The sequence below is a fragment of the Falco peregrinus genome, chromosome 2 (assembly GCF_023634155.1).
Source record: "Falco peregrinus isolate bFalPer1 chromosome 2, bFalPer1.pri, whole genome shotgun sequence".
NCBI lineage: Eukaryota > Metazoa > Chordata > Aves > Falconiformes > Falconidae > Falco > Falco peregrinus.
This window is the reverse complement of record NC_073722.1, coordinates 57,103,313-57,126,905: the sequence shown is the minus strand read 5'-3', so window position 1 is coordinate 57,126,905 and position 23,593 is coordinate 57,103,313. Positions and strand designations below refer to the sequence as shown.

Here is a 23,593-nt window from a genome sequence, read left to right as displayed (position 1 = left end):
TCCTCAGTGTCATTTAATATCAGAGAAGATGTGTCATCTGTTTTAAGCCTTGAACTTTGCCGCTGCTGCCAGTTGGAAAGTTAGCTTGTTAAGAGGAAAAAAGCAAAGCTGTAAAACAGGTAGCATATGAAAATAGCATATGTATTATTGCACGTAAAAGCTCGTAAAGATTCTGAGCTGCCAACTTCCTTCGCTATCAGATCGAAGGTGGCACAGAGCGCTGGTTTGCCCTCCAAACCCGCCGAGCGGTACCCGCTGCGCCGGGGCTGGGATCGAACCGGTGAACTTGGGCGGAGGAGGGCGAGTCCTTGCCTGTGCGCATGCGCGCTGCCGCCGAATGGGAGGGGGGAACGTGTGCTCGCGTGCAGCCCGGCTGGTCACGTGGCCGGCGCGGGGGGGGCGGGAAGGGCCGGGAAATGCTGTCGCTGCTGGAGAAGCTGCCGCCGGGACGGGCCCTCGAGGTGGGCGGGCGGGCAGCGGGGTCCGGTGCCTCTGGGGGCAGCGGAGCCGCGGCCGCCGTGCCGGCCAGCAGCCTGCCCTCCGCGCTCGGCAGGGTGGCCCTTTCCGTTGTCGGGGCCTCCGAGCCGCTGCCGCCGTGAGCGAACCCGGGAGGGCGGGGACGCGGTGGGAGCAGGCGCGTTCCCCCCGGCGTCCGGTAACGGCCCTCGGGGCTGGGGAGGGCGGCGTTCGCTGCGGGGCGGCCGAGCTGCCGCTCTCCGGCACCGGTGAGGGAGGTCGGGCCCGCCGGCCGCCTGGGGCTGCGGAGCGGTGCCGCTCGCCGCGCCGCCCTCCCTCGGCCGCCGCTCTGGGCCGTGTCGAAACGAAGCCGGAATAGGCGGGGTAGGGGGTGCCCGGCGGAGGGGCCTGCGCTCGTATGGCTCTTGGGCGGCTGGAGGTGCCCTTCCTTGTGCCAGCCTTCCGCCGGCTGAGGGCTCGGCGCTGGCACTGCCGCTGCGGGGGTGGCCTGCCTGCGGGAGCTCTCGGCTGCTCCTAGAGAGGCTCCAGCCGTTTCCAGTTGTTGAAGGAGCGGCCCGCCTGGATTTGCCTCACTGCAGTGCTCAAATAAAGTTACTACAGCAGGCCAAGAAGCCAAGCATGTAGAAGAGGCTCGGTGCTAGAGAACTGTGGTTTGGGAGACCAGAGAGATCCACAGGCACGGAGGTTGGCCCGTTGAGTTGTGCTTTGCATCCTGCCAGTCCCGATACAGGGTGACAGGTGTCCTCTGGGGTGGCATCGCTGCTGCTCAGCAGGATGTTACAGTCGTGCACAAAACTGTTGTCCAAATGTAAGTCCGTGGTGAATGTGAATCATGTTGTGATTTCTGTGGCCAAACCTTGTGAATTAACTTTGAGGGGAGGGGAGAGGACAGTTCATATTCGGGGACTAACCTCTGTGACTTTTTAGGATGGTGCGTGGGCTGTGCTCAGAGGAAGCATTGAGACAGCACCCAGTGAAGGAGGGGGTGATAGCTCTATTGCTTAATTAGTCTCATATCTGGGGTAGGTTAACCCTGATAGAATTATGCTCTTAAGTTATATATGACGTTGTTTCAGTTCCTTCATAAAATAGTTGATGGTATATGTGGCCGTGCGTATCCTCGATATCAAGATTATGGCACTATTTGGAGCTTGTCGGAGTGGATGGAGATTTTGGAAGAAACAATGACATATTTCAAAACTGCAGTTGGCAAAAACATATCTGATGAAGAGGTAAGGGCTCATCACTGTAGGGCTTGGCTTTGAGAGATCATGCTGGAGTGATTGGTCTTGTAGTTTATTTAGTCCTAAAGTGTTTTTATAGTGTAGCATTTGAATAGTAGCAGACTAAGCCTAAATAGGCGTAAATTGAGCAGCATTCAGAGATACACTGCAATGACTTTTAAAAGAATTAAATTGACACTGGTTTGTTCTTTAGGTTGTTTTTTTTTTAATAGCACTGGATAATACTTGTTAAAATACTGTTTTGGTGACTTAAATTGATATCTGAAGTACCACCAAATTAAATAAGCTTTCCTTAAAAAAATAGTCTGTCATTACTGTTTATTAGCAGTAAAACCAGTTCACACTCCTGTTTAGCTTTCTTTGGTCATTGCTACTGCATTGAAGTGTTTTAAAATATTGACTGTATGTAAATCCAAAACCCCTAAATCTAGACTGTGAATGGAGGACTGTGTGGGACAGGGACTACGTTTCGTGGCATTCCAATATGTGTAAACTTTGCAAAACCTGTTCCGTTATCAGAAATCTTAATTCCTACGTTTTGCAGATTGCTGGGATTGAGTACTTCTTAGTAGCTAGATCAAAGAAAGACACTTGTGTAGCTATAGGAAGCTGTACATCAGCATGTCTCTTTCAGCTAAGCTAATATATTTTGTCTCCACTCTGATGTTCAGAAACTTTCAGAGCTAAACTTCAGTTGGTTTTGTGTGTATGATTTTTTGTTTTGATTTTAGGGTGGCATCTAAGAAGGCTTATAAAGCTTCCATTCTCTGGTCTCTTAATTCGAATGACAAGAAAATTATTTTTTTTCGTTATATATGGCTGTGGTAAATGCTAACTATCAAACACAGAGGGTAGCCACTGAGGACAATACAGGAAAGATGAGAGTATGGAGTCCAATAAAACAGCAGACTGGGTAGAAGCTTGGATATCTACAGACCACAGCTATTACAGCTGGTACATGTTATTTCTGTAGTTCACTGTTTAAGAAATAACAATTTTTATTTTTATTTTTTGTAGGCTGCTCAGCAGATAAATGAGTTAAATTCGAACTATCAAGAAGCAATCACGAAATGTCTAAAAGGCAGAAAGGAAGAAATCAGGAATGCACTAGTGGAAAAAGTAAACGCAATCTCCTCTGCCCAGCTTCAGGATTTTGACTGGCAGTTAAAGGTGAGAGGAGTGTCTCAATGTTGTTTGAAAGAAGTGTTCTGCAACACAGAACTCAACTATTGGTATAGTGCCCTTAAGCCTGCTCATTCTGGAGCATAGTTCAGGGTTTGTAGGTATTTTGTATAAACTGTAAAGGTAAAATTCTTTCCTGTCCCACCCCTCTTCCTCTTAAATCTGCAATATGTATCCCTAAAAGGAGACTGAATGTTACTCAGGAACACCTGGAAGTTTCATATGCTGTTACGATTTTGAGGCCTGAATAGACAATATTTTTATTCAAAGGAAGAAGAAATATTTACTTAATTTTAAGGTTCAGGATGTGTTTCTCTGACTTCTTTTCAAATTTTTAGATTCCTGCAATAAACAGTTATTTAATAATTAGTTTGAAATTTTATCTTTAGACTTATTTTGATAATCCAGTGATCACTGTGGTGCTGCTTTGGGTTTACAAAGACAGCTGCTTTAAATTAGGCTCTGTCAAAGACTTAACAACACTACATATACCATTTACATTTTCAGTTAGTCCATGGGAGCTATTAAACAGATTTGTAGAGCTGTTAAATAGTTTTTAATTTCAACAAGAGTGTTAAATAATTTGTGCAGCAAACAGCTTTGGAAATCAAAGACCAATGCCCACAATAGACAAGATTTTGCAAGAGCAAATATGGCTTCATAATGTGTTTCAGATGAACTGTTAACTACAGATCAATCTCTTGCTAACTGCATTTACTGCTTATGAAAATATAAACTAGGCTTATGTGAACTCTTGTTTGTGGTTTCTTTTGACTTGGAGGATTTTTTAAGTTTCTATTTTGTGATTTCTGGTACATGTCTGAACTACTGTATTAATTTTGTTTTAAACCAGATTTATTTTTTTTTCTTGAGCTGGTTGTGATTTTTTTCGCTCACCGTAGTTGAATCCTACCAAGGACATTGTTTCTCCTCTGCTGTATTACATTCTGCTCTCTGAATAAGATAGGTGTGTAAAATACTGACCTACAGTATTATAAACTGAGCTTTGATTTGAATGTATTTTAAAAGCCTTATTTATGCTAGAGTATAATAGTAAACAAAAAAGAAAGCACAGTTGGTATGTAATCCTCTTTATCAGTGTTTGTTGAATAGGGTATCTGACAAGTGTTTCATCAGCTGTAAGAGAGAGCTGAAAAATGCACAAAGGTGTCCTTTTTCTCTCATCTGCCTCTTTCTGTAAGACCCTTCTTTTTGATTACCAGAACTATTTTAATGTGGTGACTTCAGGATTTATATACTTCACTTTTAAAGAGCTATGATCAAATGTATCCTTTCTTTTATCCTAGAATACAAAAATGTAGCAGCCCAGTAATTTTAACAAATTGTTTTGACAAATGTATTGCTATGAAGAGGGGTTTTAGTATTTCAGTATATTGTTGATATTAACAAACAAAAATCCCAACAATGGCGGGGGTGGGGGGGAGGGGGAAGGAAACCCCTATACTGGAACAGTGACTTGTGAGGAATGAATTTTGTCATGTTGATGTTTGTTCTGGTAGTGTACTGGTATACTGGTGGTATACGTTCAGTATAAAGTGCGAATATGATGCTATGAAAAACTAAAAAGTTAATGACTCCACCTTGTACTTTCTTGTTGTTCCATCAATCTGCATAGCTTGCTCTCTCCAGTGACAAGCTTTCCATGCTGCAAATGCCACTTCTTAATCTTGATCTGGATGTGAGAGAAAATGGTGAAATTAAACCAGTTTCTATAGAGATGAATAAGGAGGAGTTGCAGAACCTAATAAATGCACTGGAAGCCGCTAATAAGGTAGCTTTTACTGATATCATCCTTTGTTCCTGACTTGTCATGTACTGAGTTTATTTTCACTGAAATTCATAGAATTATAGAATAGTTTGGCTTGGAAGGGACCTTTTAAAGCTGTCGTAAGTAGCTGGCGGCTAAGTACCATGCAGGCATTTCCTTCTTGCCCTTTAGCTTGACCAGCAGGTCTCAACTCATCCATGCTGGTCTCCTGCCATCCTTTCTGATTTCTTACACCTGGGGATCAAGAGCTCTTGTGGTCTATGGAAGGTATCCTTAAGGGTCTGCCAGCCCTGTTCTGCTCCCTTGTCACTGAGGGCAGTGTCCCAGGGGGTCCTATTGATTAACTCACTGAAGAGCTGGAATTTTGCTTTCCTAAATGAGCATCCTGATTTTACTTTTTACCTGCCCCATATTCCTTGGGACTGTGAAATCCGGCGGAGCACGATCACTGCAGCCCAGGCTGCCTCCAATTCTGACATCACCAATTAGCTCACTTGCACTGGTGACCATCAGGTCCAGTATTGCATCCCCTCTGGGCTGTCCGTTACCTGGCTTAAGAAGTTATCCTCAATGCATTCCAGGAGTCTCCTGGATTGCCAGCAGCTTGGCATGCTATTTTTTCAGCAGATGCTGGGGTGGCTGAAGTCCTGCAGCAGGGTGAGAGGCTGCGAGTGCGATGCCTTCTGTAGCTGGACTAAGAAGGCTTTGCCAATAGGCTCCCCTTGAAAGGCTGTAGTAGACATGAACCACATTGTTCTGGGTGTGTTGCTGAAAACCCAAAGTCAATTGTTCATTGGCAAAATGACTATAGAGTTACAGAAAGCCCTATAAAAGGCAGACTGTCTTGGTCTTCGGCACGGTTTAGTCTAGAATTTTTTAAAAATGCCATTAGAATCCTTATAAGCATAATAGTCTGTTCGGAGCACCATTGAAAAGTCTATATAGTGAGAACAGGAGGAGAATAAAACAAAGTAAGTGTCGGATGAGAAATGATTTTGAAAGATTGGCGAGAACTCCAGTGTTCCCCCAGTTCACAAAATGCCAGTGGCTGGGGATGCGTATGGGAGAGTTGTTTCGTTCAAATGGAGTGCTGTAATTTCCATGGCATAGTAAATCAGGAACAAAGTTAAAGGTTCCAATACAGTAACCCAAGAAGAAAAATTCGAGTAAAGCTTTATTTGTAGTGTCTCAGATTTCTTAATAGAAAAGACTAAAGGAAGTGACAATTTGAAGAAAAATCATTGGGGGAAGAAGCGTCATCGGACATGCCCCCTGGTGATGACTGAATCCTGGAATCCATCCTTGTTCACTTTCAGTATTAATTCTGGCTCTGTTATAAAGGAAAGTATGTGTGTGTGTTAACAGACAATAAATATTAAGACATTTTCACATTATCTGAGAGGTGGAATTCTCTGACATACTGCAGGATGGATGCGAGTATTGTACGTACATGTTTTAGAAGTTAGCAGCTTCTAGATGCTTCATAACATTTAGCAAGTAGGGAGTTTCTTTACATGTTTTATGTAATGTTATGATGCTATAGCTGAAATCTGGAGACTAATATTTAGAAAAAAGCTTTTTCAGTATAAATCAACTGAAAGTAATCGTTTTATAGCTCATAGAGTTAAATACTAAGTTATAATAGTGCTGTTAATATTTTGAATTACAAAAGACACTAAGATGATGTCCACCAGTTGCTTTAATGAGGCTTAACATGAGACCTTTGAATAACTGTGCAGTTCCTAGTGAGATAAGTACATTAGTCCAGATACAGGTGATGTTCTTGTGAAAGGAGAACCCTTAAGAGCTTGCGTTCACCTGGATCTTTTCCTGCAAAACTAAATGAAAATAGTAGCTTGTCATGAACTTGACACTATGCAAACAAGGATTGTTCCAGGACAGACTTCAGTTTCCACACAGTTTTTGTTCTGCTTGAGGGTCTGTATGGAAGCTGTGGTATCTTGTCATCCTCTTACTTAGTTTTATGTGCACACAAGGAGGAATTCACGTTAGAAATGGTCCCTCAGTTCTGCTTTGCACGGAAGGAATCTCACTGGACCTGGAAATTACCATTCTTCTTTGTTTACAGGTAGCTGAGGAGTGGTTTGCATGCAGTAAATGCTGGTTAGTTATTGGAAGTGATAGTTATGTGAGGTTGTAGAAGAGAACTGAGAGAGGGATGGTGTATTTTCCAGAGGAAAGGCATGTTTATACAGTTGTATATTACACTGTAACAGAAAGAAAAAAGCTGTATTTCCTACCCTGCTTAAGTTTTGGTTTTATCCAACTTTAATCTCATTGCTTTTCTCCTTTTTGAAGGTTGTCTTGCAACTGAAATGATGGAATTCAGATCATCGACAGTATCTGCTGGTGATGGCTCCCCATTTGACCTGGAGTGGGCAAGGGGAAAGAAATGTTCTCTGCAAAGCCAAAAGTTGCTGATGCTGTAAAATACTGAAGTGAAAAGGCTATTAAGACTTGTGACCAAAAAAAAACCTAATCCTTTTGTAAAAAATAATAAAACCTTGTATCTGTTTGACCAAAACCATAAAAATCCAATGTACAGTTGCTTTTAGTACTAAAGATTTATAGAACTATGGTAAAGTATCATTTATGACGTGTGCCATATTTGTTTTGGTTAAACTTCGGCAGTGACTGCACAGGTGCCTAGTAAAACTAACTCACATAATGTTACTCTTATCTAAGGTGCCGTGATAATGAAGAACATGACAAAGTAGCATGAATGTATTTATACTTGTAAATAGTAAATAAACACTTGATTTTGTGTGTGAATATTTGCAGTAAGTTGTTTCTTGATTTTTATTAATCGCTAAACTCGGTCTTTTTAGATGCTGGGAAAAACCCGCTTTACAAACAAAAGCAGTACAGAATCACAGAGTAGTTGGAGTTGAAAGGGACCTCTGGAGGTCATCTTGTCTCACTACCCTGCTCAAGCAAGGTCACTTAGAGCAGGCTACCCGGATGGCTTTTGAATATCTCCCAAGGATGGAGACGCCACAAACTCTCTAGGCAACCTGTTCAGTGCTCGGAAATTGCAGAAAAAGCACTGGGGCTTTTATACAGAGTAAAATTTGAGGTTTTTATCTTACTTGATGGCTTTTCATTTAATATACTGAAAGCTCTCAAAAGGGAGTGCAGTGCTGCTGGAGAGGAGTTGACCTACATAGACTGTGAAAAGGATATTCCCAGCCCACTTAATACAGCAGGTAACTGATAAATCCTACTCTAAACTTCTCTGAAACCATGTTGACTTTTGATTGTAGTATGTAACAAAAGTTAGAAGCTGTAATACTAGAGAAGACTACGCTAGAAATCTTACGGTGTCTACTATTTGTTAAACCATTTTTCCACATATAAAGAGAAAGTTATCTGTAATGCTTGCATAAATACAAATGTGTACTTATCATATGTGTGTGTATATTATGCATGTTTTGTATATATAAGAAGGCAAAATTAATAACTTACCTTCATAGTTTCAAAATTGGGGTCTTGAGTTTCTCCCACTATATTTTGTTATGCCATAGGTTTTCATATAAGCAACGTGTAAAATAACATGTATAAAAAAAATTGGACTTCAGAGGTCTTGTCAAAGAGGGAGGAGGAAGAGGGAAAAACTCGTAGGAAGGTTTCTATGAAAATTTCAATGATTTTTTGCTTTAAAAAAAAGACAGTTCTGTTGTGATCTGACAGTAATAAATGTGCAATGAGCTGCTTTTTTGTGGATGTTAAGACTTTATTGAAAGTCAGAGTATTTTTCATATAACCATCAAAATGATGTTTTTGACAGAGGAGCATAACAACACCACATGAACAACTAGAGAGGGAGAGGAGCACCAGTTCATGAGCAGTTGAGAGCTAGCAGCTAAAACATGATTGTCACAGAACTGCATTTGAAACATGCATCCTGACCTTACATCTCTGCAGAGAAACGAACAGTCCTTGTAAGGCATGTAAAGGCCTCCAGTAGATGGAAAGGAAAAGGACCAAACAGAACGGAGAGGAGAGCTTGCCGCTCTGTATTTTGTACCATCTATCAGAAAACAGTTTTGTTATTTCTCTGCTCTGACAATTAGCTACTTCTGGAGTAAGCAAGATCTCCAGTTGTGACAGGTAAGACATTTGTGGAGATGGTACCAGGTCGAATTGATGAGAAAAGCTAGAGACTTCACAAGACTCGTTATGGTAGTGTCAGCTTCAATACACTTTGATGAACGCAGGTAGACATGAAAAGGCAGTGAATAGGAAAAGCGTACCTGTCAAGGAAGCATCTAAACCAAGCTCATGTGGCCAGGAGCATGTCTGTCAAGTATGCCTGGCTGTGCTCCCTTCTGGACTGAAGACTGGGAGGTTAGGTAAGGAAGTTGGTGTAACATTTCCACACAGAGGTTTCCATACAGCCCAGAGCACTTCAATGCATGTCACAACCCCACAATCTGGAGGAACTGTATGCTGGGACTAGAGTAAAATACAAGAACTGTACCAGTAACAAAAGCTGAGGAGGGGCTGTGATGTGGGGAGTGTCACTCACAAAGCCACTTCAGTCTGTGACTAGGGGGGAATCGGTGGTGGTGGTGGAAATCTTCCGAAGGCATAGGAATTGGACCAAAGGTGCAGGAGTTTAAGGAGACTCCATTAACGTAAAATAACTTGAAATTTTGTCCTTGCCTATCTGCTTACTTTGCCCATATCCATATTTTATTGCGTTCTTCCAGGCCTGAGCTCTTCTCATTAACTGGTTACACTAAGTGAGGCGGGTTTAGTATTTGTATGTCCCACCACACTAAATTGTAACAGTTGTTCCTGGGTGATGCTCCCCCTTTTGTCCTGTTTCAGGGACATGGGTTCATATTCTGCCACTGTTTGCTCCTGCAGAGCAGCTCACTTCTGGGTCCCATGGTTGCATGGGCAAAAAAAGGAAAACAACCATCATAAATATATTGATAAAACCTCTGTGGTTTTGCAGGTACTTTGTACAGACCTATTAAGCACGTAATTAAGAGCAAAACCAAAATTTTGTACAGTAGGCTCTTTGAACCAGAAGTCCTAATGAAAATAATACTTATAATGGACACACCGCTGTATGAAGTTTTAATTTCAACATGTAAAAAGCACCTACAGAAAATCACATTGCTTAAATAGACCTGCAATTTGAATCAGAAAATGCAGCATATCTTGATACAAAATATAAAAATGAATTATAAAAATGTTACTTGCTTTCCACTAGTGTTCATTGCACTTCTCTGTTTCATAGAAATCTTCCTGTGATTTCAGAAAAAACGTGTTTTTAATGATCAACCATTTCAGCTTTGATCTTGGCATGCTATAGTGAATCAGATTTGGCTCCGACCTGCAAACCGTTGGTATGGAAGTGACTGTTGCAATGAAGCTGCTCTTGCAACAGGGCAATCGTGTATGTCAAGAATATGTATTTTCAAAACATCTATATAAGCCTGTAGAGCAATTTCTGAGTTCTGGAGCAAGCCTTTCTTGTAAGAAACATGCTGAAACATGATTGTACCTTTTTCTGAAGCGTGGTCTTAAAAGCCAGTAACACCTTGTCCTGAAGTATGCACACTTTGCTATCCCTTTGAGTTGTGAACTAATATTTTTAATGAAGTATCAGAAATAAAGGTATTTTTACTCTTCTAGTACTGGAGAACGCTTCCATAAGTGCACCAAGATCACTTCTTTAAATCTGCCTTGATTACATTTGGCAGTACACTACGCTTCCCTCTGTAAACTTACAGTTTATACTTAGTTCTGGACCTCTCCAGAAAGACAAAAAGACTACTACCAAAATGTAGAAAAGGAGGCAAATCTCACAAAGATTCATCCTTCGGACTTTTACAAGCCCGTGTGCTTCACCTCATCAGGCTGCTCTGTGAAGTCTTCACAGGAGCAGAACCTGACGTTTTAAGCTGGTTTGTAGAGGATATACTGGATGTTCGACACTTCATGCTGTCTATGGCTGAGAATTTTACTCAAAGGTACTCTTCATATGTGCTAGCACCAGCAGGAGTCCTACATAGAGAAGGCTTGGGCTACGTTTTAGCATGAGGTTAGTCAGCTAATTTAGCTAATACAGTAATGAAAGGCACTGGGAAGTGTGTAAATTTTTCTAATTGGGAACTACTATAGGTCCACGGGGACTGCTTTGGTGGTGGACTATCTGGGGGGAAGGATTCCTAAGACCATGTAGATTAAACAACTGTTTTCTGATGCCTACCATAAAAGAAGGAATTTTGTTTCTTGGGAATGCAGAGGTTTCAGTTCTTCCATATTTCTGTTTATGTTGATTTAGATGGGAGCTAAAGCAAGCATTGGGCAATCTGATGAGAATTGGTATTAACTGCCTTTGTAAAACCCGATTCTGAATTCTTTACCAATGCCGAAGTCTTATTCAGCTCTTTCTTGAAATGATTTGCCAGCTTTGTTTGTAAAGCTGCTGCAAACAATATTCAAAGTTAGTTGTCTCTGAAAATCTAAAGAAAATCAGGTAGTATGTTGTCAGCTAGATCAAAACGGCAAATGATGTTTCAGACGGGAACAAGGAAACTGATATGTTCATAGATGGGAACAAGGTTGCTGATGCTCTCACTGAAGTGCATAATCTGCCAGAGGAAACCCATCTTTATGAACATTTTTGGCAGTGTGATTGATATTTTATGCTTTCATGAGCATATACAGCTAGCCAGTGATAAGTTAAAACACGTTATTGATCAGAGAGAGTCTCTAGAGATGACATGCTTCTGCTGTCATTTAATTATTTTAGCTTCTCATTGGTAATGATAATCAAATACAATTGGATTTTGCCAAGAATAAGTGCTGAAGACCATTTCTTAGAATGGCACCAGGACAAGACAAGAGGTGATGTTTTTATAACATTTGGAGATTCAAAATTACCTATAAAATAATTCAGAAATAAACATGCCAAGGAGCAGACAACATAATTAGAGTTCACTCTGCACTCCAAGACAGTAAGTAGACCAAAGTGACCTAGTCTTCCTTTAAGAAATGCCAGATTTCTCATTTGTCTCTTAATTCTTTCATGCTGTGCATATATGTTTTGGTATCATTACATGCTGAAATTAAATATTCTTCTGTGATCTCCTGCTGCCTTTGAGCTGCAGGGTGGATGCCCACGGGGGTAGGAAGGCACATTCTTGTACAATCACAGATATGGGTCTTATGCCTTGCAATACAGAAGCCATTTAAAAATATTTTTGTACATAACAGGTGTAACACAGCCCCTATATTTGACTAATGCTCCCAAGGCAGTGTTAGCAATGCATCCTCAGTACATGGGAATTCACAAGAAGGTGCAGAGGTTCCTCAGTGATGGGAAACAGGAGCAGCTGGTGGAACATGGCCCCCAGCGCTGCATGACTTCCCTCATGATACATCTCAAGAAATCCTCCGCTTGCAGTACGAGGGGATGGAACATTTTCTATAAGGGTGAACAAGGTGAAAGAGCAAGTAACTGAAATGGCAACTTCTGTGCTGGTCAGTGGTAGCATGAAGGATAGGAATGCTGGCAGAAAGATTCCTGTGATACTGATTTTTTTTTTTTCTTTTTTTACTAATCAGGTTGGTGTTCATCGAATATCTCTGTGCCAGAGAAGACGGGTGAGTTAACATGATCTTTGTCCTCTTGCTCAGCTAACTGCTTTGTTGAAACCTGTAAGAATGTGGTATCTCCTAGATCCCTACTGTTCTGCTATCTTGTAGTTGAAATTGTCAGCGGATTCAAATATTTTTGGGAGATTTCCAGGTAGGCACACAAACATGCACACACACTCAGGGGCAGTAGAAGCCCATATCTTTGGGAAACCTAGCTAAAAAGGACTTCCAACACAGGTTGCACGAGACAGCTGCCCAAATTGAAAGGGAGTTTAGCTGAAATCTAATTAGTAATAGTACCTTACCTATGCTGATCTTGATGTCTGCTTCCTAAGGGCAGGCAAACTAATTAGTGAAGTACAACAGTGATGGAGCTTAGCATTACATCATTATTCACCTTCATTGCTTAAAGTCAGCCAAATGACTCCACCCTGTTGATGGGAAGAGGTGTTTCTTTTGTACTCACTGATTTCTAGCTCTAGATGGCAGAGTGCGTGGGTAACCCATAAATAGACATATTTTTCCATCCTGTGCCTCTAATAACCACTGTCTTTTCCTTGCTGCCAAGCTATTGCTCTCAAGTGAGAAATGTTTTCTTCTGCTTTTTTTTCTAAAAGTAGTTGAAAGAGGGAAAATGTACTCGTTATGGTCATACACCATTATATACCGTTCCCAAGTTTGGGTTTTAATTCTCTTTTGAGGCTTTGAAAGGGGTTTTAGTTTAAATCCAATGTACCTTGCAAGCTTGTATGCCAAATTCTGTTTTCTTTACCAGAGTTAGTGGTTAGATGTGTGGATAGGAGCGGTGGGAGGCAGGAGGTGCTGGCTTTGCGGTAAGATAGTGCCTGCAGTAAGTGGCTCTTGCCTCTGTATGTGGTGGGGTTATTAGCCCCTGCTGCAGAGCTTTGCGCCGAGAGCTGGCAGCTGTTTCCTCCGTCAAGACTGTGGCTTCCAGCTCTTGATGCAGGCAGGCCTTGCTGCGTGCCGTTCAACACTGGCAGTTCTATTTTGGACAATGCTGTTCTGAAGGACTTCTGCATTTGCACTGCTTTTTGTTTGTTAATGGCCCTTCCTCTGCTCCATACCCTTTTATTTATTTATTTATTTATTTATTTATTTATTTATTTATTTTGCTTGGAACTGTACAATGTAATGGTTTTTAGCCCATGTGACTAACATCTGTGGGTGAAGTAGCTGGGTGATCCATAAAATAGAAACTATGTGTATGCAGATGCTAGGGTCTTACAAGAAAAATGCTGAAGACCAGTAAGGCTGATCTTTGCTCTTGTAATATAAGGTAAAGGATCCTTTTCTTAAGCTAAAATCTTGTTTCAGTGCCATGCTGCTTTTCCTAAATCTCCACTGTAGCTGTAAGAAGGGGTTGTAACATCTCTGCACCACTGGAACAGCTGGGTTAAATTACTGACCTGTGGTCTGCCTGTGAATATCTTTGAGAAATCAGGTAATGCAAATCCATGGGTCACTGACAGTGGTTTTTTTCAGAGTATTTTACCCTACAAATCTGTAGAATGTATTTCTTTCTTTATATTTATTTCTGCATATAACCTCAAATCTGGCAAGTGCACAAGCTCGTGGACCTATTCTCTCTGTTTGTAAAGTCCGGTGCCAGTTCATTGAATTCAAAACCATTTAATGGGGTATGTGTTTGGAATAGGCAGCATATACGGCCCTGCTGCTGTCTCCCTCCTGGGGCTCTTTTGGCAGTTACAGAAGTTCAGTGTACTTAGCATGCAAGACTTCCATATACAGCTAAAATGTTCATGATCTGAACATTGCTTAAATTTAACTAAAAAATTCATCAAAATGTCCCATGTGGAATGATGTGTGGCAGTTCTTAGTTTGGTTGCTGTTATGGTGCAAATGTTGAACATTTATTTGGAGTTGTTTTAGGGTGGGGATAGGCATACAAGTTGTAGCCTGTTCAGAAGAGCCATTTGACTGAATGAATATTTGTCCTGAATCACTTCAAGTTGTACTCACTGGCTGATTAATCTGGTAAAATTGTGCAACTCTTCAATAGAGTGGAGGTTAAAGGTTGTGACAGAGAGAAGACAGCTGAGGAAATCACCTTTGTGTTCCGTTGAGCTTGGGTTCTGTGGCTTCGGAGCCCACAGGAAAACTGATAGTCTCAAGGACCCCCCTAGACTACCAATGTCAAATGCCTGTTTTGCAGGCTTACATTTTTTTGTAATGAGTAAATTAAACCTATTCCCTTTCTTGTTTGATGTTTTATCATGCCAGTCTGTTTCTGCAGGAGCCTGCTGCATAAACAAAGGGAAGGGGCAGCAGGTCCTGATCTGTTAGGAGGTCCAGGTCTTGCAGGATGTGGCAAGCATTAACATGTAGGAGTGTTTCATTTATTATTAAGTTCTGATTGATTAAAAAGTTGTAATGTCAGCTGGCGATAAGGTCACCGGTTGACCTTACTGCCAGTCAGTGTGGAACTGGTGTAGAAGCTTTCCATCACTCGTTTGTATTCCCTACTAATTCCTAACTGTGGGTATTGCTGCTTACTGATTGTCCTGATCAAAGTTTCTTTCTGTACCAGCTGGCACTGATGAAAAATCACCTTGGTACCTCCACAGGCTCTGCTGGCTTGTATATCTTGGTTCTCTTAAAACTATGAAACACTTTCAATACAAAATAAAATTCAACCGCTAATAGTTCTGTTTCAATCAAATGCTATGTTAGGCACCATAGAGTTAAAACTGTTAAAACTCCCCTGGCAATAGAAGAGGAATGGATTTGATACAGATAGGAGATGACTGACCAGTTGCTACCCAATTGCAGGGACCTTCGCCTGTGGTCCCTCGGCTGGAGTTGTGTCAGGCGATAAGCAGCCGGATGGGGAGAAGCAACTCCTCAGGAGCAGTGCACCCAGCATCACTAGTGTGTTGCAGGACTCAGCCGTATCTCCTGTTCCTCAGCAGAGTAAGGCAATCTACAGGAAACTGCATGCAGAAATCTCCTCAGATCTGTTCCCAGACACCTGCCAGCTTTTGGGAGAATGTGTTGCAATTATCAGCCACAGGCAACCTGGGAGTCAAAAAGGTGGCCGCTTGAGGCCTGGGGTATCCCTCAGTAGTTGCTTCCAGGAATGAACACGTCTGTGTGTCCTACTTTTTAATACAAAATTATAAATGGCACAATTGTTCTCAGCAATTTCGACTTTGCTACTTTGTGGAAATAAGTTGGATCCAGTTAGGAGTCCATCAGCTGATTCCTTAGTTGGAAACTTGGTGGGATTTGTCTCTGCTACCCTTCCTTTCTTTTGAAGATCCCTGCCTCTTTGAAAATGTGAATTGACTTTTCCTTGAGTGGTACTTCTCACGGACACTATGGAAACACTTCCCAGTATAACTATTAACTTTGAAATGATGTGTGATATAATAGTTACAATCCTTCAAACAGTTATTTCTTCAAATTTCTCTGTGCTTTAAATGCTGAAAGACTGTGACATAACTACTACTTTGAGTTGTTTTACTGCCTCATTTGGAAGCGTGCTGCCATAGGCTGCCAATATATGGTAAGAAATACAGTAATACTAATTTTTATTCCATTAAAAAAAAAAAAGAGAGATAAAAGTGGGTACAGAAAGGTCATGGGTGATGCATGAACTCTATAAAAAATCAAAGTATAGCACTTTTGCTGAAGATGCTTTTTAAGAGCACATCTGTACTATACTTATCTGTGAATGGTGAGGCTGGATTTGGGTTGGGTTCTTTTTTTTCTTCGAAAGCTTAAATCTAGAAGTATTCGATGGCTGGGTATCTTACCTTGAACATGTTATGGCTACTGCAGTTCTTCAGAGTTAACAAAATTGAGAAGGAAAAGAAACAAGTCTAATTATGTTAGTCTATGGTAACATTATTGCATAAATTAGTGCACATAATACAGCCAGTAAACAACATTGAAAAGAATAAACGTGATGGGAAAGACCATTCTGGACCACTTGTCTATCAAGTTAACATCAGTCAAATCAGGGATTTTGACTTTGATCTGGGATGCCCTTCTTCGTAAGCGTCCTTTTTTATGAAGCCTGTGCCTGTCCAGAACACTCCTGCTGTAGAGGTCTCTGCTGGAAGTGGCTCCTCTGTACTGCAGGTTGGCGCTGTCGTACGTGTACGTGGTGGCTCGAGGGTCACAGAGGCTTGTGAACACATCTGAGCTGCTGACATCATTTCGTATTTCAAGTGGGCTAAGAAGCACATTTCCATGGGGATCAACCTGTGTCAAGGAAGGAACGTGAATTAGACGAGTTCCTCAGGCAGCCCAAGGTTTTTTCCAGATGGACGGGTGACTTCTGGCTCTGCTGCTGAGGCACTCCTGGCGCTGCTGTGACAGTCATGTCTTGTGCAGCGTTGACAAAAAGTGAAAAGGTACTGAGTACACTTTCCTGACTAGTGTGAAATTATTATTAAGCATCTAAACACCTTCCATCCAGACCTGGCCTCTTGGTCTGGGACCTTTTAATTCAGTTTGTTATCTCGGCCCCTGTAAAGTAAGACTTTTCTAATTTTATCTTTAACTTAGAACATGGTTTTTATGAAATACTGATATTTAATGCCTGGTGACCTGACACTCGAAGCTTTCACGTACTCAAGATGAAAATAAAATGTTGCTGTCTCTGCTCGTTTTATACAGGTTTATACAGAGTTAGTGCTGTAGGTTAGTTTAAAAATTGCTTTTGTAACAATAAGTTCATCATACGAAGAGCACGTAGGTACACGTGCATTTTATCTGTTACTGTAAAATACTTGTGATGAGAATTAATTTTTGAGAATTACTATATTGCAGGATGGAAATCCCCACTCCCCACAGCATACTATTAACTTGTTCATATGGAGACAGAATAATTTATTTTACTTGATGAAACCTTACATTCAGTTGCACTTTTATATGTTGGTATCAGAAGCAGTTGTTTCAAATACGTTTATCACTGAATTTTGTGCTGTTAGTCAGGGCACTGTTTCAAGTACCTAAAACTGGAAATTGCAACTAATATGTACATGTCTGGCAGAAACAATCATATATGTGTAGACATAAAATATTTTAATATCATTGCCTTTTGTGTGTATGAATGTAATTAAGTATGGATTGCTGCGTTACTACAAAGTGTTTATCTTTTCACTCTTCTTTACTTTTCTACGTGTCTGTAGTAAAACCTCTTTTAGGAAAAGTTTTTTGGTGTTCCCAGGATGACTCCTGACTTCTCCATAAAGACTTCCTAGATGTTTCAAATTCTCAGGCATTTAAACATCCACGGTAGCTCATATGAGGGAAATATGCTCAGGACACAGACCTCTTAAATGAAACTTCAAAGACTTCACCTTGAGGCTTGAATATTAAAATTCTTTTTTGTAAACCGTGGTGTTGGACCTACCCCAAATATGTTACAATCTATACCATGGCTGTCTGGGGATACCTTTGTACCAAGGAAAATTACTTCTTGATGATGTCTAGTCTTGTGAAACATCAGTGATATGCAATGCTTGGGTCACACGCTGAGACTTACATTTTTAGTGAGACATAGCAGAGCTAGGAAATGGTATAATCATCTACAGCAGGTTCGAAGTATGTTCAAGAAAAAACCCCAAGCAGAGCACAAGGGGAAATCCAGTCTCTGGGGGATGCTGCAGAGGAAAGCTGGAAGCCAGAGAAAGCCTGGGTTCCACCTGGCAGCGTGGAAGATGTTCCTTCCCATCACTAGAAGGAGAAAATGTTGCGTGATAGCTGCTGGCATATATACACTGTGCCAGACTAAGCACTTACTAACTGAAAACACAGAAGTGAAGGGGCTATTTGTACAAAAGCCACCCAGGAGAGCTGTGAGGGAAAAAAAGTCTTCTAAATGGAATAGTAACTCACCACAGACAGAAGATGCACTACTCTGGTTTAGTGCCTGGTTCTGTACACACTGAAATGAGTTTTCAGTGGGAACATCCCAATTCCCACCACTGTTTTTGGTGGGAAAAGCTCACATATTCTGAGTTAGAGAGGCTAGCTGGTCACAAAGGAGCATGGTGTTTGCAATCTTTATTTGAGATAGGGGCTACTCAGTTTACTTTTTTGGTCAAGTCTTAAAATTTAGGCAGAGGGAAGACCTAAGCCAGGGTTTCCTACTCTGCAGAGGACTGCCATAGCTATGGGACTACTCATTGTACCCCTAAGTTCTGACTTTTTCTGTGGAAAAAGCAACAATCTCAGAGTTGTCTCCATGTAAAAAGGAATATTTTTTTTTAATTCTCAGAAGCTCTGATAGATCAACCTGTTCTTCCCAGTTTTACAAAATAGCTCTTTAAGCTGTCTTTGATTACATAATGTAATGTTTAAGCTAATTGACTTTAGTGCTGTGATAGTAGTAGCAGTAGCACAAGCATCATTAAGCAGTTGTTATGGCTTCTCTTTTGTGAAGACAACTCATAACTGCCTACAATCTAAAGTGATTCATAGGGATGTTTCTTAAACTAACACACCCTGACAGCTTATTATAAGTCAAGCAGCATATGAATTCCCCCTTTAAGTGTTATGAATGAGCCTGTTATATTTTAAAATTAGTTTTATTTAAATCATTTTAGGTGGGATGATTTGTATACATCATGAAGTAATTCAGTCTTTGAATTGCGGTCTTTGTAATTCAGAGCAAAGGGCCTTATGCTAATCTTGAATAAATTAGCTCAGAAAAGTATAAAGGCTCTACTTATGTACCTGGGTCAAATTCTTCACTTGTGCAACATGAAGCTGGACTAACAGTTAATTTCCCACATTGTTAAAAACCCTTTCAGAATTGATTGAAGTTCACTCCAAAATATTCTTAAAACTTGTGCAGCTGAGGTTTTGTTACTGAAGCATAGGAGTTCTAAATTCTACAAATTCCTGTAGGAATCTGGAAAATGTACAGATTGTTAAGGGATCCCCCAAAAGGACTTGTTACTAGTTTTGTTTATGTTAATGTTAGAACAAATCAACAGCAAATGACTGGACAGTAAAAGCTGTAAATTTTCTGTCTTAAAATATTTTCTCCCTTACTTGATACGAGGTTACCTGGGGCTTGCGGTCAGTCCTGTGCTGGAGGAAGCCTGTGCATCAGAAACAGCCAGCAGACTTTGACTTATTTCACCCTGTGTCTCAGTGAAGAGGCTCTTTCACCTCACCAGGTATGTACTGCAGTTGTACACAGTCTTTGACACATTTGCATCAGATGGCATGGCAAAAAATGGGGATGGAAGAGTCAAGGCTCTGTCTGCTCAGTTTTCTGGCCCCCTGCTTTGGAGCAGAGTATCTCAGTCCCCTCCTTAGGTAGGAAAGATGAGCCATATCAAGCCCAGAGTTCTTCCTTGCTTGGATGCAATGCATTTATTCTTTCTTTCAGATACAACCTTGTTGTTCTTTCGCTGGAGTGCCCTAAATTTTATTACATAAACTGATTATTGCTCAGATGAAAGCAGGATTTCTTGCTTAACAGATATTCTGAGCCTAAATGTGTGTTTGCACAAACATACACACTTAGCCTTGTTTGTACAATGCATACATTTTGCCTAAAGTTATAGAAAGCTGAAGAATTGTTACTTTTTTTGTCTTTTGAACATATCATGACGAATACGTGAGCAGGATGTTAAAGCATCTAAAGCTGATGTGTTAGTCATCTAGTATAATTATGAAAGCGTAAATATGCTTCTGATGCATGTACATGGTGACACTTCTTGTAATGACATTTGTACCCATATTGAGCGTGTATCTATATTGATTTTATAGATTTTTAATTCTTTGCTTGCACTGGAACTACGTAAAACATCAATCAGCACAGGTATATATATATGAATCTTCATCAGTGATGTAAAGCCTTGATGTGTGCTCAGGAAACAAAGAAGAATTAATAATTTGTCTTGTATGTGTACTTAGAAAATGAGTTTCCTGCTTAGGAGTGTCAAATGACATTGTAAGTGTAAAATAGTTAAAGTAATAAAAAGACCCCAAAATAACAATCCTGTGCTGACCACATAAAAATTAGTCAGTTCTAGGGGAGGAGCACACTGGCATTCCTTGACAGAGGATGGGTCTCAGATGCTTAGTGCTGTTTGGAATGGGTTTTTACCTACCTACTTTTTTAATGTTAAGTGTTGGGAGAGAAAAGGTAAGAACTTTTGTTTTGTCTCAATACAAAAACATCTTTTCTTTTTCTTAAGTTGAAAGATTCAGGGCCATGCTACTCATACAAGCCGTCTTGTGGAACAAATGCAGTAGTGTTATCACAATCAGATCTGCAAAGAAACAGGTTATGCTCAGCAGGGGTATACTTCTTGAGGCGTGGGTTTACTTGAAGGCTGAGCTAGCTGTGTGGTTATGTGCTCCCTCCTTTTTCTCCTTCCAGTAGCCACTGTACTGGAAAATTGTACGTTGTCCTTGCAGCCTGTGGCTGGTCTCTGGCTTTGCATCCCAGGTGTTTTGTGGTTCATAGAAGGTTTGAAAGGAAGGTGAGATGCTCTGCAGAACTGGGGAGCAAGAGACCATGCTTGTTGCCATTTATGAACCCCTTGATGGCTCAGCCCCTTATGCAGTTACGATTGCATCCTGCCTCTTTCTCATGCTTAAGAGGCATCTTCTGTGTAATGCTTATTCATATTATAATTGTCTGGTGAAACAGAAGCAGTTGAATGCATGGATTACCTTGCTAGGTGGTTTGTCCTATTTAACCATAATTATGGTGGTTTCCTCAGTGACATCTAGCTTCAACAAATGGACAAGGAGATATAAACAGCATTTATGCTTTATTCAGAGAAACAGAAAGCATGTTTATTACAAGTTAATATTGTTTTTGCGTATTAAAAATTAAGATGGTATAAGTTGTGAAACTGGAGGGGCTTTACTTCCACCTTCTTCATTCTGTAGAGCAAGCAACAGCCACATATGAAATAGCATTATGGTTTCATTTTCCATTGGGTCTTCTTTATACTGTGTTAATATCACGGCCAGTTTGCTGAGTGTTGCTCACATGTCTAACGCTTTTGTTATCTGGTGAAGGAATTTGAACTCCTGGTTGTGGCAGATGGAAACAAGAAATATCTTCACCTGGCACAAAGAGAGGAAGCACTGTTACATATCTTCTATTGGTTATAGGTGTCTTTATGGATAAGTGGTATGGATCAAGAGTAAAAGGGAAAAAATATCCTATAGCTGTAGATACTTACATCTGTGTTTCTTTTGTGCTCCAAAACCACTTTCCCCTGCTCTGGTACAGACATCATAATACCAGTGAAAAGTCTCAAAATATGACGGAGAGCGGCTGGGAGCTGTCTTCACTAGAGATCACATAACTTTACTGTGTCCCACTGCTCTGCTCATGTGCATTCTTCCTGCTGAAGACAGAAATACGGCTGCTGGACATCAGCATTTCCATGCTGAGTAAAATGAATGCTCACAAGCTCCCACATCAATGTATCTCCAGTGGGATAACAAAATCCATTGATACCTGTTCACAAGTGTGTGTCTGCATGTGTGCGTGTAGGTGTGTATTTCTCTCTCTCACTCTCTAAAATCACAAACCTGCTCTGTACAGGCAGAAAGCAGTCTGTTCACTTAAAGCATTCTAAGTCTCAGAATGGAATTGCAGTCTACAGTGTGGACAGTTGCAAATCCTAGTACAAAGAGAAATGCTGGTGTATGATATGCATGTGGTGCTCTGAGAAGTTCGAGTGGGATTGCAAACACTTTCTATTCCATTCTGAGTACTAGTCTCAGTGTAATCTTTGCCAGTGTAACATTTAGACAAAAGCTTTCAGTCATTAAGTTAGGACTTTTTGTTAGTTAAACAAACTCGCCAAATACGTAAGAGAAAGAGCTTACCTGCACTCTTATCCTTCACACTGTTTCATCCTTTACTCAGTTCAGTGCACTGGGGCCCATAAAGCCAAGGCTGACCTCTGGAGAAGTGTTTTCCTTTTCATCATGAATCCTTGCTGTGCTTCTTCTCACCTAGGCTGGGTTATCTCAGGAGCTGTTGAGGTGGCTGGTTAGAGTTTGTGGGCTTTGTTGGGTTTTTTCCACTTATTTTCCACAGAAATGGACAGACAGTGCCTGCACACAGCAATCTGTAACAGGATGGCTTACCTCCTCTGCTCTGTGGAGGACAATACTTTGTGGGACCCTGGAGACTGCTGCAAGTCTAAACTGAATTTGTGCACCCGTTGTAATAAAGCATCTCCTACACATTGGGACAGGAGGCAGATGTGGGTAAGGACTTTTAATGGGCTTATGAGTTCACTGAGACTGAGGACATGACTCTGTTAATGATGCGGTTACGTAGTGGCATGGCTGCTGGGATACAAGGCACACAACTCTAGTACTAATAAAATATCACAGAGTTTCTGAAATGCACTTCCTGACATGTATGTGGAATTGCAACCATCCATTAAGCTAAGGTCTTACCTGCTGGAGCTTTGTGTGCCGGTCTCGTGCTTCAAGCCGAGCAGAGGGCTCACATACAGTTTGGTCCAAATGTTATCACCCCAGGCCACAACAGCACAGGAGATTATAGGACAGCCTGGGCAAGATCTCGTAAATACTTGGATGTAATATATTGTAAGAAAAGCAGAGAACAGAAGAACATTTTTGGCTCATGAGGATATGTATTTTCCTCTGAGTCAGACTGGGCCAAATACACTTAAGGGAAGTGTTTATTTCTGAAAAACTGGGAAAAAATGAAATAGGTTTATAGAAGTTTACAAGTGCTCAGTGATGTACTGCTGAAAATTAAACTTTTCCAAGTTAAAAAAATGTCCATAGTATTACTTCCTGGAGTTTGTCTGGCTTGTTTTTTAAGAGGGTGTAGCTGTGGTCTGCTTGAATTTAGCCTGAGGGAAAAGTCGTGACATCTGTGAAAGCTGTTATAACCTAGCAGCAGCATCCTTACATTTCTGGAAGCTCAGTGGTGTGGGCTTCATTCAGAACTCACTGAAACAAATGTGTCTGTCTTTGCTTTTTAGTTTTGTTAAAGTTTTATATGTAAAGAGGAACTATATAATAAACATTTCTTCTATATCACCTTGTGTGGCAAAGAAATATACAGTTGAAATGGTAAATATTTAACTTCCTTGTACCCCTTGCATTTCTTCTGTGCTGCAAAGAAAAGCTTGCTCTGAATATTCTTCTCCATTTTATGTAGTTTCTTACTCTGTTTTCAGTTGAAAATGGAATAAACATGTTGTTGTAATCTCCTTAAAATACAATTTTTCTCCAGACA

At 40.8% G+C, this 23,593-nt stretch overlaps 2 protein-coding genes across 5 annotated transcripts in view; one reads left to right on the top strand and one right to left on the bottom strand.

Annotated features, from left to right (window-relative positions):
* The first annotated feature begins 305 nt into the window (after positions 1 to 305).
* Positions 306 to 7,485, top strand: COMMD8 (COMM domain containing 8). Of its 2 annotated transcripts, XM_055795034.1 has the most exons (5): positions 306 to 461; positions 1,554 to 1,709; positions 2,739 to 2,891; positions 4,540 to 4,695; positions 7,012 to 7,485. In XM_055795034.1, exons 1-5 carry the CDS (start codon positions 321 to 323, stop codon positions 7,030 to 7,032), a joined length of 627 nt encoding a protein of 208 aa, XP_055651009.1. In that variant the 5' UTR covers positions 306 to 320; the 3' UTR covers positions 7,033 to 7,485. The 2 variants fall into 2 exon arrangements, with proteins under 2 accessions (XP_055651009.1, XP_055651008.1); XM_055795033.1 differs by lacking the exon at positions 7,012 to 7,485 and having other exon boundaries at positions 4,540 to 4,743.
* Positions 7,486 to 13,499: 6,014 nt separating this feature from the next.
* The window catches only part of GABRB1 (gamma-aminobutyric acid type A receptor subunit beta1), a 141,167-nt gene continuing 131,073 nt past the window's right edge, over positions 13,500 to 23,593 (bottom strand). For all 3 annotated transcript variants that reach the window (XM_055795029.1, XM_055795031.1, XM_055795030.1), the window contains one exon: positions 13,500 to 16,581. In XM_055795029.1, the coding sequence (XP_055651004.1) occupies positions 16,234 to 16,581 (348 nt within the window). In that variant the 3' untranslated portion in view covers positions 13,500 to 16,233. The remainder of the gene's footprint in view (positions 16,582 to 23,593) is intronic.